Source organism: Equus quagga, chromosome 16 (assembly GCF_021613505.1).
Source record: "Equus quagga isolate Etosha38 chromosome 16, UCLA_HA_Equagga_1.0, whole genome shotgun sequence".
NCBI classification, from domain to species: Eukaryota; Metazoa; Chordata; class Mammalia; order Perissodactyla; family Equidae; genus Equus; species Equus quagga.
In genome coordinates this window covers 10,853,701-10,869,639 of record NC_060282.1, presented here as the reverse complement: position 1 = coordinate 10,869,639, position 15,939 = coordinate 10,853,701, and the positions used below count along the sequence as shown (strand labels likewise).

Here is a 15,939-nt window from a genome sequence, read left to right as displayed (position 1 = left end):
CCAGACTATGAGCTACTGAAGACCAGTGATTATGGCCTGTATTGATATTCCCTGCATTTAGCCTAGTGCCTGTGGCGTGGTAGGCCTCATTAAAACCTTGTTAAAAGAATACATGTGGTTGGGTGTAAATGTTTTTCCCAATCAGATATATTTCCGAGACACACATATTTGTTGATTTCAAGAGAGTAGCATTCGCACCTTTGTTCCCCTCTGAGTTTGGAACCAATTGAGAGAAATATAAAAGTCAATTTGATACAAGTCAGATATGAGCTTTACTACTAGTAAAGCTGTGTCAGAGAATGTGGCCTGACTTTTGTCTGTCATCAGGCATCCTACTTACTTCCCCTCCAAATCTAGACTTCGCTACGGTGTGTGTAAGGGTCATTCCAGGTCGGCAGAGCAGACATACCCAACCTTCTGCAAGGAGGACACGCTGACTCAAACTTCCTGGTAACCCCATAGTGGCCACATAGAGACAGGCTTCCAGACTCAAATATTTATCACATAAAAGCAGGAAGAGTGAATTGCAGAATGCAGATCTGAAAGAAATCCTGAGAGTTCATTCATTCATTCATTCATTCATTCAACAGATAGATATTGAGCTCTCACTGCATGCTGCCACTGTGTAGGTGCTGAGGATACGGATTTGCAGCTTATGATGTAGGCCATGCTCAGTTCCTTCCGGACTCAGCAGTGAAGTAAGTCGCTCTTCCTCCCTTAGACTGCAACAGGTCTTCTCCAGGGAAGGTAAGGACTGGAGAATAGAATAGGTTATAGAAACAGTATAGCCCTTTCTCCTGCCACGTAAAATAAATCCCAAGAACTGTGATCATTTTAAGGACACAATGGCATGAAATACAGAAGAATGTACCAGAGAAGTTTTTTAGGAAAAGGGAAAATTTCAGAGGTTTGGTCATGTTTTGGAAAAAATGTGAAAAGTCCAATCGTGATAATTTGTTTTCCTTTACTCTGTTTACAATACTTGACTTAGGATTTTTTTTTCAAACTTTTTATTGAGATTATGATAGTTTACAACCTTGTGGAATTTCATTTGTACATTATTGTTTGTCAGTCGTGTTGTAGGTGCACCACTTCACCCTTTGTGCCCACCCTCCACCCCCGCTTTCCCCTGGTAGCCACTAATCTGTGCTCTTTGTCTACATGTTTAACTTCCACATATGAGTGGAGTCATACAGAGATTGTCTTTCTCTCTCTGGCTTATTTCACTTAACATAATACCCTCGAGGTCCATCCATGTTGTTGTGAATGGGACGATTTTATCCTTTTTTCTGGCTGAGTAGCATTCCATTGTATGTATATACCGTATCTTCTTTATCCAGTCATCAGTTGATGGGCGCTTAGGTTGCTTCCATGTCTTGGCTATTGTATATAATGCTGCAATGAGCATAGGGGTGCATGGGACTTTTGGAATTGCTGATTTCAAGTTCTTTGGCTAGATACCCAGTAGTGGGATGGCTGGGTCATATGGTATTTCTATTTTTAATTTTTTGAGAAATCTCCACACTGTTTTCCAGAGTGGCTGCACCAGTTTGTGTTCCCACCAGCAGTGTATGAGGGATCATTTTTCTCCACAACCTCTCCAACATTTGTTACTTTTTGTTTTGGTTACTTTTGCCATTCTAATGGGTGTAAGGTGATATCTTAGTGTAGTTTTGATTTGCATTTCCCTGATGATCAGTGATGATGAGCATCTTTTCATGTGCCTATTGGCCATCCATATATCTTCTTTGGAGAAATGTCTATTCATGTCCCCTGCCCATTTATTGATTGGGTTGTTTGATTTTTTGTTGTTGAGCTGTGTGAGTTCTTTATATATTATGGAGATTAACCCTTTGTCATAAATGACTTGCAAATATTTTTCCCAATTGGTGGGTTGGTTTTTTGTTTCAATCCTGTTTTCCCTTGCCTTGAAGAGGCTCTTTAGTCTGATGAAGTCCCATTTGTTTATTCATTCTATTGTTTCCCTTGTCTGAGAAGACATGGTGTCCGAAAAGATCCTTTGAATACTGATGTCAAAGAGTGTACTGCCTATATTTTGTTCTAGAAGCCTTATGGTTTCAGGTCTTACCTTTAGGTCTTTGATCCATTTTGAGTTTATTTTAGTGAATGGTGAAAAAGAATGGTCAAATTTTCGTTCTTTTACATGTGGCTGTCCAGTTTTCCCAGCACCATTTGTTGAAGAGACTTTCTTTTCTCCATTGTAGGCCCTCAGTTCCTTTGTCGAAGATTAGCTGTCCATATATGTGTGGTTTTATTTCTGGGCTTTCAATTCTGTTCCATTGATCTGTGCACCTGTTTTTGTACCAGTACCATGCTGTTTTGATTACTGTAGCTTTGTAGTATGTTTTGAAGTCAGGGATTGTGATGCCTCCAGCTTTGTTCTTTTTTCTCAGGATTATTTTAGCAATTCAGGGTCTTTTTGTTGCCCCACGTGAATTTTAGGATTTTTTTGTTCTATTTCTGTAAAGAATGTCATTGGGATTCTGATTGGGATTGCATTGAATCTGTAGATTTCTTTCGGTGGTATGGACATTTTAACTACGTTTATTCTTTCAATCCATGTGCATGGAATGTCTTTCCATCTCTTTATGTTGTCATCAATTTCTTTCAGGAAAGTTTTTTAGTTTTTTGTTAGTTCTTTATTAGAGAATAGAAATGCTACTGATTTATGTAAGTTGATTTTATACCCTGCAACTTTGCTGTAATTGATTATTTCTGATAGTTTTCCAAAGGATTCTTTGGGGTTTTCTACATATAAGATCATGTCGTCTGCTAACAGCGAGAGTTTCACTTCTTCACTCCCTATTTGGATTCCTTTTATTCCTTTCTCTTGCCTAATTGCTGTGGCCAAAACTTCCAGTACTCTGTTGAATAAGAGTTGACTAAGAATTGAATAAGAGTACGATGTTGAATAAGAGTGGTGACAGAGGGCATCCTTGTCTCGTTCCTGTTCTCAGGGGGGTGGTGCTCAGTTTTTTCTCATTGAATGTGATGTTGGCTGTGGGTTTGTCATACATGGCCTTTATTACGTTGAGGTAATTTCCTTCTCTCCCCATTTTGTTAAGAGTCTTTATCATAAATGGCTCTTGGATCTTGTCAAATGCTTTCTCTACATCTATTGAGATGATCATTTGGTTTTTATTCCTCAGTTTGTTGATGTGGTATATCACGTTGATTGATTTGCCGATGTTGAACCATCCCTGTGTCCCTGGTATGAATCCCACTTGATTGTGATGTACGATCCTTTTGATGTATTGCTGAATTCGGGTTGCCAAAATTTTGTTGAGAATTTTTGCATCTCTGTTCATCAGCAATTTTGGCTTCACTTAGGATTTTAAAGGCCATTTAGTACTTCACCCTGATTTGTTTCCAGTATGGGTTTGTGGAGTATTCATTTGTACAAGTTGCTTAGAAACTCTAGTCCACAGGGAGATATGGTGACAGCATTTCAAAGTATTGGGGAAGGTCTCAAGATCTCAGCCACAAATACCAGCACATTATTGGCAGCAGTGAGTCTTTATCATGTCAGCATCTTCTGGAAGTTGTTTCTGAATGCCCTAGCATTTATCATTTCTATCACTCATTTGGTCTCATATTTAGAGCTTTATATGATTCATTTATTATAATATATTAGATGATCTTAAAGTGCAGCCTGTATAGCTTGTTATCCATTACGTAGCTTAGATGAGGACAGCGTCCCAAGTACCTAAAGTGCACAATACGAAAAAGTCATGTACTTAGTTCTTCAGATCATTACACAAGGGGAGTGGTTCTCTAAAGCAGTGGTTCCCAAACTTGAGTGTGCATGAGGGTCAGGATAGGAAGGAGGGGTGATTGTTAGAAATAGGAATTCTGGTATCTTATCCCTAGAGATTGACTCAGGTGGTCCTGGGTGGGGCCAGCGAGGATTTAAAAAATGCTCCAGGAGATGTTCTCCAGCTGACTCATGGAGCACTCGAAGGAAAGCATTGTTGTATGGAAAGGTAGTTTGCTTCAGTAGGATTTCTTAAGAGGTAACCTTTTACCATAAGAGAATAAACACATTCACATCGTAGAAGACTTGTGAGTGTTGATGTTTTTAGGGAAGTTGAGGGTGGTGGTAATTGTTCCCTTGAGATGTATTACTGACAAGAGTATGGTGGAAAAATCAGCATAATTAGGTTTATGAAGGCATACCCAGAGACTGAGGGTAAATTCAGTTACTTGCCATTATGATGATTTTGTTTGCATTTGTCTGTTATTTTTACTAAAAGAATACTTAGCTTGTTTTCTGTTACATTGATTTCTTACAATCCTGTTATATTTTAAAGGTCCTGATGTCAGGAACCAGTTTTATGAATTATTCGCACATCTCACAATGCCTCGCTTAGTACCTTGACTGTAGTAGGCATTTTATAAAACATTTAATTACAAATGCCCAGGGAATTTATCAGTTAATGAGCTTTCTACAAAAATGATTTTGTTATTTGATATATTAAAGTTGTAGTTATTATATACCAGAAAGATTAAAGCTGGGTAAACTCTAAGTTGTTATTATTTTTGCCAGTCGTCTGTGTTTCTTTCTTTTTCCTCTTACCTTTCTCTGTCTGCCCTAGCTGGATTGTTGCTGCTTTTCCTGTTTTTGTAGCTATAACTGACAATTTGGTTACTTTGTTTGATGCCTTTAGCCATGTCCCAGTTCTCAATCTAAGAGAATAAGTAGGATAATCCTAAATCCTGGGTTGCCTGGGATGGTCAAGATTTATGCCACTATGGGGGCCGACCCGGTGGCGCAGCGGTTAAGTTCGCACGTTCCACTTCTCAGCGGCCCAGGGTTTCCCAGTTGGATCCTGGGTGCGGACATGGCACCGCTTGGCAAAAGCCATGCTGTGGTAGGCGTCCCACGCATAAAATAGAGGAAGATGGGCACGGATGTTAGCTCAGGGCCAGTCTTCCTCAGCAAAAAGAGGAGGATTGGCAGTAGTTAGCTCAGGGCTAATCTTCCTCAAAAAAAAAAAGATTTATATCACTGGTCCTGGCATAATAATAGCACCCTCAGTCACTCTCCAGAGGCTGTCTTATAGGCCTTGAGACCGTCTGCATCAGTGATTTGCGCGGTGAGTTCTCACCTTCGCTTGTCCTTTGAGGTCCATCAGGGGCTCTGCAAGCTCACCTGTTGTTGTGTTAATGTTCGTGGCTCTTTCTGTATTTTGATTTCTAATGTGAGGATTGCTAGACCCCCATGTTTTGCTGTCTTCTGACGAGTAGTACTAGTAGCGTCATTATTTTTAATGAGAATTTTTATGTGGAATTTTTAATTTATTTTAATCTTAGTTTTGAACTGTAGAACGTTTTGGCTGTCTTAAGAAATTTTTGCCCTTTCAAAATGGTTTCGAAAGGGTTGAGAATTCCTGGGCCTTTAGCTTATTGTCTAGGCAATGATATAACTAAAACAGTTTTCACAAAGACATTTGAAGAACAGTATTCCATGGTGTTCCATGAAAATTTATTCATGTTACGGGTTCTTTACAAGAAGTTCTAACTAAAGGGAAAGTTGTAAGTCCAGTTTCTTTTGTCCTCTTCCAAATTAAAGGAAACTGTCACTAGTCATTTGGATATACATTGATCTCAGTTTTTATCTTTGAAGAACACCTTTTCTTCTTAAAGTAAGATACTTCTGTACTTTCTGGCTAGCTTTGTCATGTATTTACTAAGATTTGCTCTGAGAAGTGGAAAATGTTTTCATAGAAGGCTCCAAAAATTGATTTGTTGGCATATGCTACAGAGATGGAAACTGTCAGAACCCTTAATGACTTTGCCTACTATTTCCCTAGGTGGGCATTCAGTGTCCTTTTGAAGATTAGAGGATTTTTTTTTTCTGTCAACTAGAGTTTTTGTTAGACTGTGTTTTAAGTACGACTCTTAAAAGCAGTCTAGGAATTTTTTCTCAATTCTGTTATAACTTCTACGTAGTCTGATTTGCTTTTCCTCTATTTTTCTCCCTCTTAATCATGATTTTTAAATTTATCTTCAACCACTACATAATTTTCCCCTCCTCTGAAACATATTAATTCTGCAAAGTAAATATCAATATAATAGTCAATACCATGTTTTGGATTCAAGACGAAAGTTGTTGCTTATATACTTTTTTTTTAAACAATTACGCATGGAAAAAATGTGATTCCTTTTGTAATTCTTAACAGTACTGCTGACATTATTGTAGAGAACATTTAGTTAATAGTTTATATATTAAATAAAAAAGGGAATCATGTACTACTTCAGTTTTCAATTCTGCCTTATCTAATTACTTACCTCCGGAAATTGGGACACAGGAGTGCTGTACTCCCCTTCCAAGACCTCACCTGAGCACCTCCTGTGGCACCCAGGGTCCAGGGACATGGTCTTAGAAGTCGAGATGAACCACACGCTCTGTCCTAACGATGGGGACAGAGGCATGAGTGCATTTCTTTCCTGGTTGTACTCTGGTTTCTGTGTCATCTGCTGGGTCCTTTATTATTTGTTTTGCAAACAAAGTCAACATCAGATGAAATGAATAGAGAGCTGTATTTTCAGATTTTAATATCTGTGGTAATTTTTTTCTGTATGATGATTCCGGAAGGTTTTCAAATGAAGTCTTTCAGGATTGCATTTTCTAAAAGCCAGGATTGTTCTGTATTTTATTACTTTTGTCCGTGGGTGAATCTGCTGAGTAATATTTAATTTTTTCTCTTAAGTATGATAGCATACAGGAATGTTAAATCCAGGTAAAAATCTATAGATTGACTATTTGTAAGTAGGAGAATGTCTACTACATATTTTTTTCTTTAAAAATTGTCATAGTGGGAAAAAGGTGTTGAGTATAGACCAATCACTAGTTGACTCAGAAAAAGCTGTTTTTTCCCTATGGACCGCATCTCAGAGTAGTTTTGAAGTGTCCCAGGGTTTTGTCTGTGTTATCCCTATTGTAGAGTCAAGCACTGCAATGCAACGGGAAGACTGTCCTTTTAAACAGAACCGGAGCTTTAATTCCATCTATTGCCCTTGTTGTCCTTCTCTTTTCCATAAGATTTATGTGCCTGGGAATAAAGAACAAGTAGTGAAATTGAGAATGAAAGGAGAGAAGGTACAGAATTATACGTGGAAAGAATCGTGTAATAAAATACTCCTCTAATGGATTAAAATGCTTTTAAAAGGAAGACTTTCCTGAAGATAAGAGTCTGTTTCATTCCTGTTTCTTTGACCCGGTATCTAATTAGTCACCAAACCCTTGTGATGCTTCCTTTGTGCCACCTCCCACGTTCCTTCCTTTCTAAGCTCTGGGTCATTAGAAAACGCGTTTTGGTTTTTCCATGTGCTGGCCTCTAGAGTGGCTTACCCTGTTCTCTCTGACTGTAATTGTCCTTCACTGTCCCAGTTTATCCTTCCAGTTCAGTCGACTCATTCTTCAGGGCTGCCCTCAGCTCAAGTGCCATGTCCTTCCTTAACTCTCTTCACTGAGCTGGAAGTCCTTTCTCTCTTCTCTGAATTTATGTGGACTTTATGGCCATGTGGCCCCTTTGACATTGGGTATCATTTGTCTTCAATTCTTGTCTGAATCTTGTTTTAAAATTCGATTTTTAAACCTTTGTCCTTTCAGGCAGATAGTTACCTTTTTAATCGTCCATAGTTCTTAACACAGTGCCCTGTACACATGTCGAAGTACAGGAGTAACACCCATCTTATAGGCTTTCTGTGTAGCATATGTATATATGTGTATGATGTATACCTATATTTATATATTAAGCATTTGACACTTGGGAGGGGTATGTGTGAGTGGGACTATACTATTACTCAATCTTTTTAATTGCATGAAGCGAACATCTTGTTCTGACACTAACTGAATGAGTAACTTGACTTTTAATTTTAACCTTGAAGGGAATATATGCGATGCAGACTCTTTTAAGGGGTTTTGGATACCACAGAACTAGAGTTCTTGAAGTGATGAATTTTAAAATCTGCTAATAAAAAAAACCAGTGGGTCTCTTTTCACCTTGATTACTGATGGCCTCCACTAGGCCTAAAAATAAAGCATGAATTTTTTCAAGTGATTCAGTTGACATTGTCATCTATTTGTCAGAGGAATCATATTGTTCTGGTATCTATTTAATATTTTGTGGTGGACAGTGCACTTTGTTCATCATTATTTTGATTCTTATAGTGCATATCAGAGCAGATATTAAATTATTAAATTCATTTTATCTGTAGTGAATTTTGGATCCTCATTCATTTAGTGAGAGAACTAAATGTTTTGTAAATGTCTGCTATATGCCAGAGAAGCACAACAATGAGTAAGATGTATGGGCTGTTTGTTGGAAGGACTCATATTCTGGTGGTAAAGACAGATGTCCATATACATATGTACAATCAGTTGTTACACGGCTATGATAGAAATATACAGTGAAAGCATAAGGGACCAAAATCCAGTCATTGTAGCCATTCCCATTTAAAAGTATGAAATTTAGTGAGCCCTAGATATGCTAGTGAATTCCCAATATATTATGTGTAAGAATTAATTGAGATAATATAATTGCTATGTAGAAAGTATAGATATTATTATTTTCTACTTTTAGAGATCTTGAAACAAACCTAATTCAAAGTTGCACAATTGGTTCCCACAATAGGATTTAAGCATTCTTCATCTCCAGTGACAGTGCTCGTAACTTAGTGTTTTTGTTTTAGAGGGTAACTTTATCCTAAGCACCCAGTGCCATGGTGGTGTTTGTTAATAGCGACATTAATAGTTTGCTTATTGATAGTTTAATAATGGAGACATTAATATTTCCAGTTGGATTTAAATTATCGTTGGCTATAAAACAAAAGTAAAATAGCTTGTTTTAAAAGGAGTTTTTATTGATTATCCAAACCCCCAAAGTTACAGAGCTGCATAGGAAAGCATATGTCATCACAAACAAGAAGTACTCACTGGCGGACCAACCACTTAGAATATTGGCCCCATTAAGCAGAATTCTCCTAGCACCTTTGTGTGCCCATGTGCCTGATCCATACTACTGTCAGTTTAGCCTTGAGGTTTTCTGTGCAGCTACTGAGGTCCTTCTATGAAAGCCTCTTTGGGTCAGGATGGGTTGGAAATTAATTCTAACACCTCACCATCAAAGGAGGAGGGTGCTGGAAGTCAATACAGCTCACTCTTGTGGGAGGTGAGGACTAGGAGACACTTGTGGATACATATGAGAATGATGTTAGGGGAGCTGAGGAGAAGAAATTGTCTTGGAGAAGAAATGGTTAATTTAGAAATATGGAAAACTTGCTAAAATATGTAGATATTACATGTTTTTAAGCGTCTTCTATGTTCCAAGCACTTTTTGTATTAATTTAGTACTCCTAACCCTGAGAGGTAGATAGAAGGGTTTTACTGTTTACCGACTGGGGCTCAGAGAGCTTATTGAAAGATTGCTCTACAGGCCTGTCTGTACACTACTATAATATGCAGCCTGGCACTTTTTTTTGTTCATAGTTTCTCTTTTTCCAACTATGCCCCAGTTCTGTTTTCCCATAATTTAGCTGTCCCACTTGAGACTTCTTGTTTCTTCTCCTAGTATATTATAAACAGGGTTCTGGGTTCCAGATGTTACAGGAGGAGAATAGTAGATTACTTTCTCCTTTATGTGCTAGAATTAAATTTAAAGGAAGAATTTATATTGCTCAGGCCTGCCAATTGCTTGAGGCTTTCTGTGATAGGCTTAGCGCTTCTTCCTTTCAAAAAGAGAAAAGTTGGGAAGAGGTCAAAAATACAGTAGCATTGCAGCTCACGTGAGGAGTCTGTTGGAAGGGATCAGAAGTTAGGATGAGGAGAAATTAAACGAATGCTTTAAGGAAAAAGATATAAGTAGGTTTATTTTCTTATTTAAACTGTATTAAACTCTACTTTTATTAAACTAGCAATACAAGTACTTTAATAGTATCTTTGTTTAAGCTGTTTGGTTTTGCCAGCAGAATTTGACATGGATATTATCAAGTTATTGATAGCTTTATATTTGATGTCAACAAGAAGTTAGGTAAGTCACAGTACCTTAGTACCCTTTGCTAATTAATTACAAGTAAAGTGAACTAGGCACCTCCTGAACAGTAGGTAAAAGGATCTGGACGCAGGAAGATCAACTAGAAAATAGTCTCTTACAGCATGAAAGACTATGTTCAGGTACCCGCAGCTGAACTCGAAAAGCCTTATGAATTGACTTCGACGAGGGAGTCAACCACATTTCTATGCCTGAGTAGGTCCAATGATTTCATTTTACTTGTTCTTGTGATGTTTGTAAGTACAGTATTCTCTTTCTAAAATAGTCAATAGTCATTTCTTTTGTGATTATTATTGCCACAGCCATTTTAACCTTCTTTTATCTTAAATATGTTATAATTTATAGGAATCTGAGTCAATTGAGATTTTTAAACCTGGTTTCATGTATCTTCTCTACAGTTGGTAGCTTTTCATTTGTAGTAAGTGGTCAAGAAGGTGTTTTTGTTTTGTTTCATTTTGGGCCTTCTGGAGAAACTCACTGTGATCATTTATTTCCTTACATGGCTGTGCATTCCTCAGCTGTTAGATTCATTCCTGCAATCATGTTCATTGGTCATAGTTTATGGAAAGCTACAATGTTTAAAGTAATTTAGAAATTGTCTGGTACTTGAAGTTAGTGTGGCAATAACTCTTTGAAGTCATCAGATCTGGGTTGGAGTCTCAGTTCCCTCCTTACCAGCTGTGGGACAAATGGACCTCCCTAAGCCCCTGTTTCCTCGTTTATCAAACGGAGATGATGATAACCACCTCAGAGTTGCTGTAGGAGTAGATGAATGCTGTTTAAAATGCTTGGTATAGTGGTGCACACGTCATGTTCACAAAAGGGCAGTTACCCCACCTGATAGTGATGCTGTTCTTGAAAGCTTGTGAACCGTATATAAAACGGTGGTGATTTTTAGATGATTAGTTTACAGCAAAGGTTTTTCACACTGTTGAGAATACTGTCTCAAGGGCTCTCAAATATCTTCGGCTTACCCCAATCGTAGTACCTCTCTTTCAGTGTTACTAATAATCGCCACCATTTTAGTGAATGCTTATTATACATTATACCCTTAATAAATTGTTACATACAATTTTATTTAGTTTTCCCAATAAATATGAATAAGACATTCTTAGATGTGTTTAACTGATGAGGAAACATCAGTGAAATAAGAGAAAGTAACCTGCGCACCCAGCTGGACAGTGAGAGACCTTGGATTCACCCCAGGTTTGTCTGACTCCAGGGCCCGTGCCCTTTAACCCCATGCTGCCTATTTGGCATTTTGTCTTTTTACTCATCTGTCTTCCCGGTTAGACCTGAGCTTCCTGAAAGTAGGGACTGGTATTGTGTGTATTCCAAGCCCTCACCCTAACTCCCCCTGCCCCCAGGTTTGTTTTGAAGCCTCTTTAAACTAAAAGCAGTGTATAATATCAGAAAGTGTCAACATCAGTGAAACTTTAGTTTATTAAGAATTCTCTCTTACCTATTGAAAATAACATAATTTACCATTCTGATAGGAAACTTGAAGCATTGAGACTTGTTTTCCAGTCCCATTGCCAGTCTCTTTGCCCAGACAGCAGTTTGAATTTACTATATTGGCCTTGCATTAGTGTTAGCAAAGTGTTCATCTTAATCTTCTCATCAGATTACAGGCCTCTGTCGTCATTGCAGTACCTAGCTCTTTGCCCTATATAAGTTAACCACTCAGTGCACATTTGATTTTAATTTATTTCAGTGTATTAATGTTTATATGAAGTACTTTCATATTAGTTGTGGTAGATGCAGGCATATGACTTTTGCTTACTTGGCTGTTAACCTTTTTTTTTTTTGTTCTTTCTAATAATCAGACCTGTATTTTCCTTTGGACTCTAAAAGAGTTTCAGATATTTTGGTGTTAGTTAATCTGAACAATCTTCTAATGGACCCTTTAGAATTTTTTTCCTTCTATTAAAGTACAGAACATGCTGAACAGTGGATAATATTTTATTTTGTTAGTATATAGTGCCTAAGTATATACTGCTGAATTATTCACTGTTTCTTTTTTTTTTTTAAGATTTTATTTTTCCTTTTTCTCCCAAAGCCCCTCAGTACATAGTTGTGTATTTTTAGTTGTGGGTCCTTCTAGTTGTGGCATGTGAGATGCCGCCTCAGCATGGCTTGATGAGCGGTGCCTTGTCTGTGCCCAGCATCCAAACTAACGAAACCCTGGGCCGCCAAAGCAGAGCGCCCCAACTTAACCACTCGGCTATGGGGCCGGCCCTCACTATTTCTTTATAACAGTTTATAAACTCCTCAAGGACAGGGATCTTGTTTCTTTTTTACTTTCTTGTAAACGTGACATCTAGCATGGTGCTAGGCGCATAGTAGGTGCAGGTAAGGTATTTGGATGTTGACTAACTTGACCTAATTAATATCTGTGGTGTTGTGGAAAGAACATGGGTTTCAGAGTTAGACTCTAGATTCTTACCCAGCCGTTACTGTTGAGCAAGTTACTTGGTCTGCTCTGCTACAGTTCCCACTCTTGTAAAGTGGTCATGATAATACTTTACTAGTTCGCTGGAAATGTTAAAGAATGTATGCACAGTGCTTTATGCTCACCAACGATGCTGTACAAATCTTAATTCTGTCTTGTTTTTATCCTTACTGTAATGGCTCTGCTCTACTGCAAATCTGGACTCCATTTTATTTGTTTTGACCTGTGCTGGGCACCGTTGACATTTGGTATATGACTACATGCATGAATGATGCATACTCATGAGCAAAGTGAGAGCTGGAGAAGTTGTCTCTTGCATAATGTTACTTGAGATAGTCGTAGGAGTCTGCTTAGATCCAAATTCTCTGAACTTCTAGCTCAGGTGTTCTCTCATAGCATATTTTGACTTCTGAATGCATGCAAATGCACACTTGCACAGAGACACATAGACCCCAGTTTCATAACTCTTGGGAATGATTTTATAATGGCTCAAGACCAACATTCCTATTAAGTTGTTAGTTTGCAAAACAGGAAAACTGATCCCTCCCGCCTACATAGGTCTTTCCAGATAGCTGATGTGCTTTACCTAAGGTCATGTAGGCACTTAAGTGAAAGAATTGGAATGAACCCAGGCCTTCTGCATCCAAATCCCTTGCTCTTTCCAAGATACCAACAGCTGAAAATATAGAGCGCAGCCTTTGGGCATTTTTGAAATTCCTGGACTTTCCTTTGAGGTTGTTTCTCCCTCTCTTGTAGTTCCTTATATGATACATTATGAAGATGCGTATATTAACTGTTTTCCCCAGCTGCACCAGGAGCAAACTGTTATTTTAAGACCATTGTGGCTGTAGCTGAGTGGATTTGGCCAGGTGGGGAGTGGAAGCGGGGGGATGGTAGAGGGTAGTGGGGGAAGAGATCAGAAAGGAGAGTAAAGAGGGGTGCGGATTGTGTATTTGCTTTATAGGATGAATTGGTAACGGAGGCGGGGTGTGTGTGTGTATAACCTAAAACAATTGGGTTTGGAACTCTGGAATGATTCATTAGTATATTCATTTTGACCTAGTGTCTTTGAGGAGGGGAGAAGAAATTTAACTTGTTCATTTCTTAATCAGTAATTTGATTTGCATGCCTTTTTCTATTTGTGGCAGTTTGAACTTTTTCTCTTTATTTTAAATAACCATAATTTTCAGAAATGTGAATTGCTAGGTCAGTTACATTATGAATAATCTCTGTACTTTGTGCTTTTATTTTTGAACAGGGGTGTGTTGCTGCTGTTCTGCTTTGCGTCCTCGATACAAACGCTTGGTGGACAACATATTCCCTGAAGATCCAAAAGTAATTTGATCTCCATCTACTGATCCTTCTTTTGCTGACCCATCCTTCCCCCTGCTGACCTCCCTAAGGTTTCCCTAATTTCATTTCTCTACTTTTACCTCTAAATCTCGTTATGACACTGCTATTTTTATACTTCTCTTTTTACTTTTAAATGACCCATGCTTGCTTATCTACTTTTCATATCCTTTTCATAGATTAGGCATAAATTTGGAATGATAAATAGATGATGTTGTTTTGTCTGTATAGTTCCTAAATTTAAGGAATTCATCAAAAATGTATGAACTAGTGCCACATTATTTTTACGAAATCTAAGAATACAACTGTGAACACAGACATGGTTGTCTACTCTCACCAAGCTCATAGACAACTAAATTGGCAGTTGGAGTAGGTTGGAATGATACCTGATTTGGGCTTGGGAGAAGAAAGGCCTGAAGGAAATGAAATCTAAGCTAGGATCCAAAGAACAAATAGGGTTGGCCACACAGTTCTTAGAAGAGAATTGAGAAGTAAGTAAAGGAAGAATATTCCACACAGAGTTTGTTCTCCTTTACTTAAATGTTTTTAAATTTTTTATGAAGGTTACTTTATTGTGGAAGATTACTGGTTTCAAAGCAACTCTGTTTGAATGATTTTGTTTGACACTGTCTTAAATTTTCTAAGACTCCTTTAGTGTTGAATGGATATGAACAAAAAAATGTTACTTGGGTTTGATTTCTAGAATCTGCTTCATTTTAAAAAGTAGCCAACTATAGAAATCTTTTGGTTATCTTAACATTAATTTATATATCTTGTGATTTATGATATGTCTCATTTTTAATCAAATCTGATTTAAACATTCAGCTATTTAGAGGAGGCTAATCAGTTAAATCAGTTATCTTGGATAATTTGTGGCATATGAAAACCCCTAAGATGTGGTACCTGCCTTTAAGGAGCTTTCCATCCATTGACTGACAATTATTAAGTCGCAATGCATAAATCAGTAAGTAAAATGTCACGTAAAGCAGGGAGGTATCACTGGGTTGGCGTCTCTGGGAAGCATTCTCAGAGGAAATGAGATTTTCTGAGCTTTGAAGGATGTATACCATTTGGAGAAGTAGTGATTAGTCTCTTCATTACAAGTGAGGGCCGGGAAGAGAAAAGGCATGGGAAAGCACGAGATACATTTGAGATCAAGAACCTGCAAATGAAGGTTTGTGTCGCCTAATTATAGAGCGTAATGGGTGGTGATTGTGTTGACCACAATTTCTTATTTGAAATTTCAGACATATTATTTGACTGAATATTCAAATCATTTCCCTGAGGCATCTGGGAGGTACAGTTACTGGAGATAAAGTAGAGGCCAGATTATGTGGAATGTGAATGATAGAGAAGGTGTGTACTTAATCCACTTTAACTTGTAGGCAGTGAGTGAGCTTTCAATACTTTTGATCATGGGAATGATGATAGGTAAATGATTATAGAAAGGGGCTTTATTTTTGTGATATATTTAGATAACATTTATTTAAATAGCAATATGTAAAGTAAGATTAAAAAAATAAAAGATTTATGTGAACCATATAACATATAGCAGCCATAACCCAATTGACCGTATTTCTTATTTTTAATTTATTAAACAAGCAAAAAAATCTTGTGATATGTCCAAAATGTGTCTGATAGTAGGTGCCCAGAGTGCAGAGGTCTACATGTCATAGAGCCATCTAGTGAGGACAAATGACTAAACCACTGATCTTGGGCAAGTCCCTCAGTTTCTCATCGTGAAATGGAAATTATAAATAGTACCTATTTCGTAAGGTGCTCATGAGGATTAAATGAGTGAATGCAATTCTTTGCTCATTGATGCTTCCCTAATGTCTACCACAGTGCCTGGCACATGGTTAGTCCTTGATTGGTATTTGTTTAATGAATGAAGAACAGTATGACAAAAACAATATTAGAAGGGTTGTGAGCTAAAAGAACATGTAGGATGGACATCTCACCCAAACTTGGGAAGGATGTTTGGAGGGCACATTGAAAGCTTTTTGGGGGTCACTGAGACCTGGAGGACAAGTAGGAGTTATCCAGGTGAACTAGAGAACA

General features: G+C 37.8%; 1 protein-coding gene across 3 annotated transcripts in view; it reads left to right on the top strand.

The window, feature by feature from the left end:
* EFR3A (EFR3 homolog A) overlaps window positions 1–15,939 on the top strand; it is a 102,976-nt gene that overhangs the window by 22,228 nt on the left and 64,809 nt on the right. For 2 of the 3 annotated variants that reach the window (XM_046641928.1, XM_046641930.1), the window contains exon 2: window positions 13,787–13,863. In XM_046641928.1, coding sequence (XP_046497884.1) covers window positions 13,787–13,863 — 77 coding nt within the window. Of the gene's footprint in view, window positions 1–13,786; window positions 13,932–15,939 lie in introns of those variants that run through there. The other variant, XM_046641929.1, reaches the window with a different exon arrangement.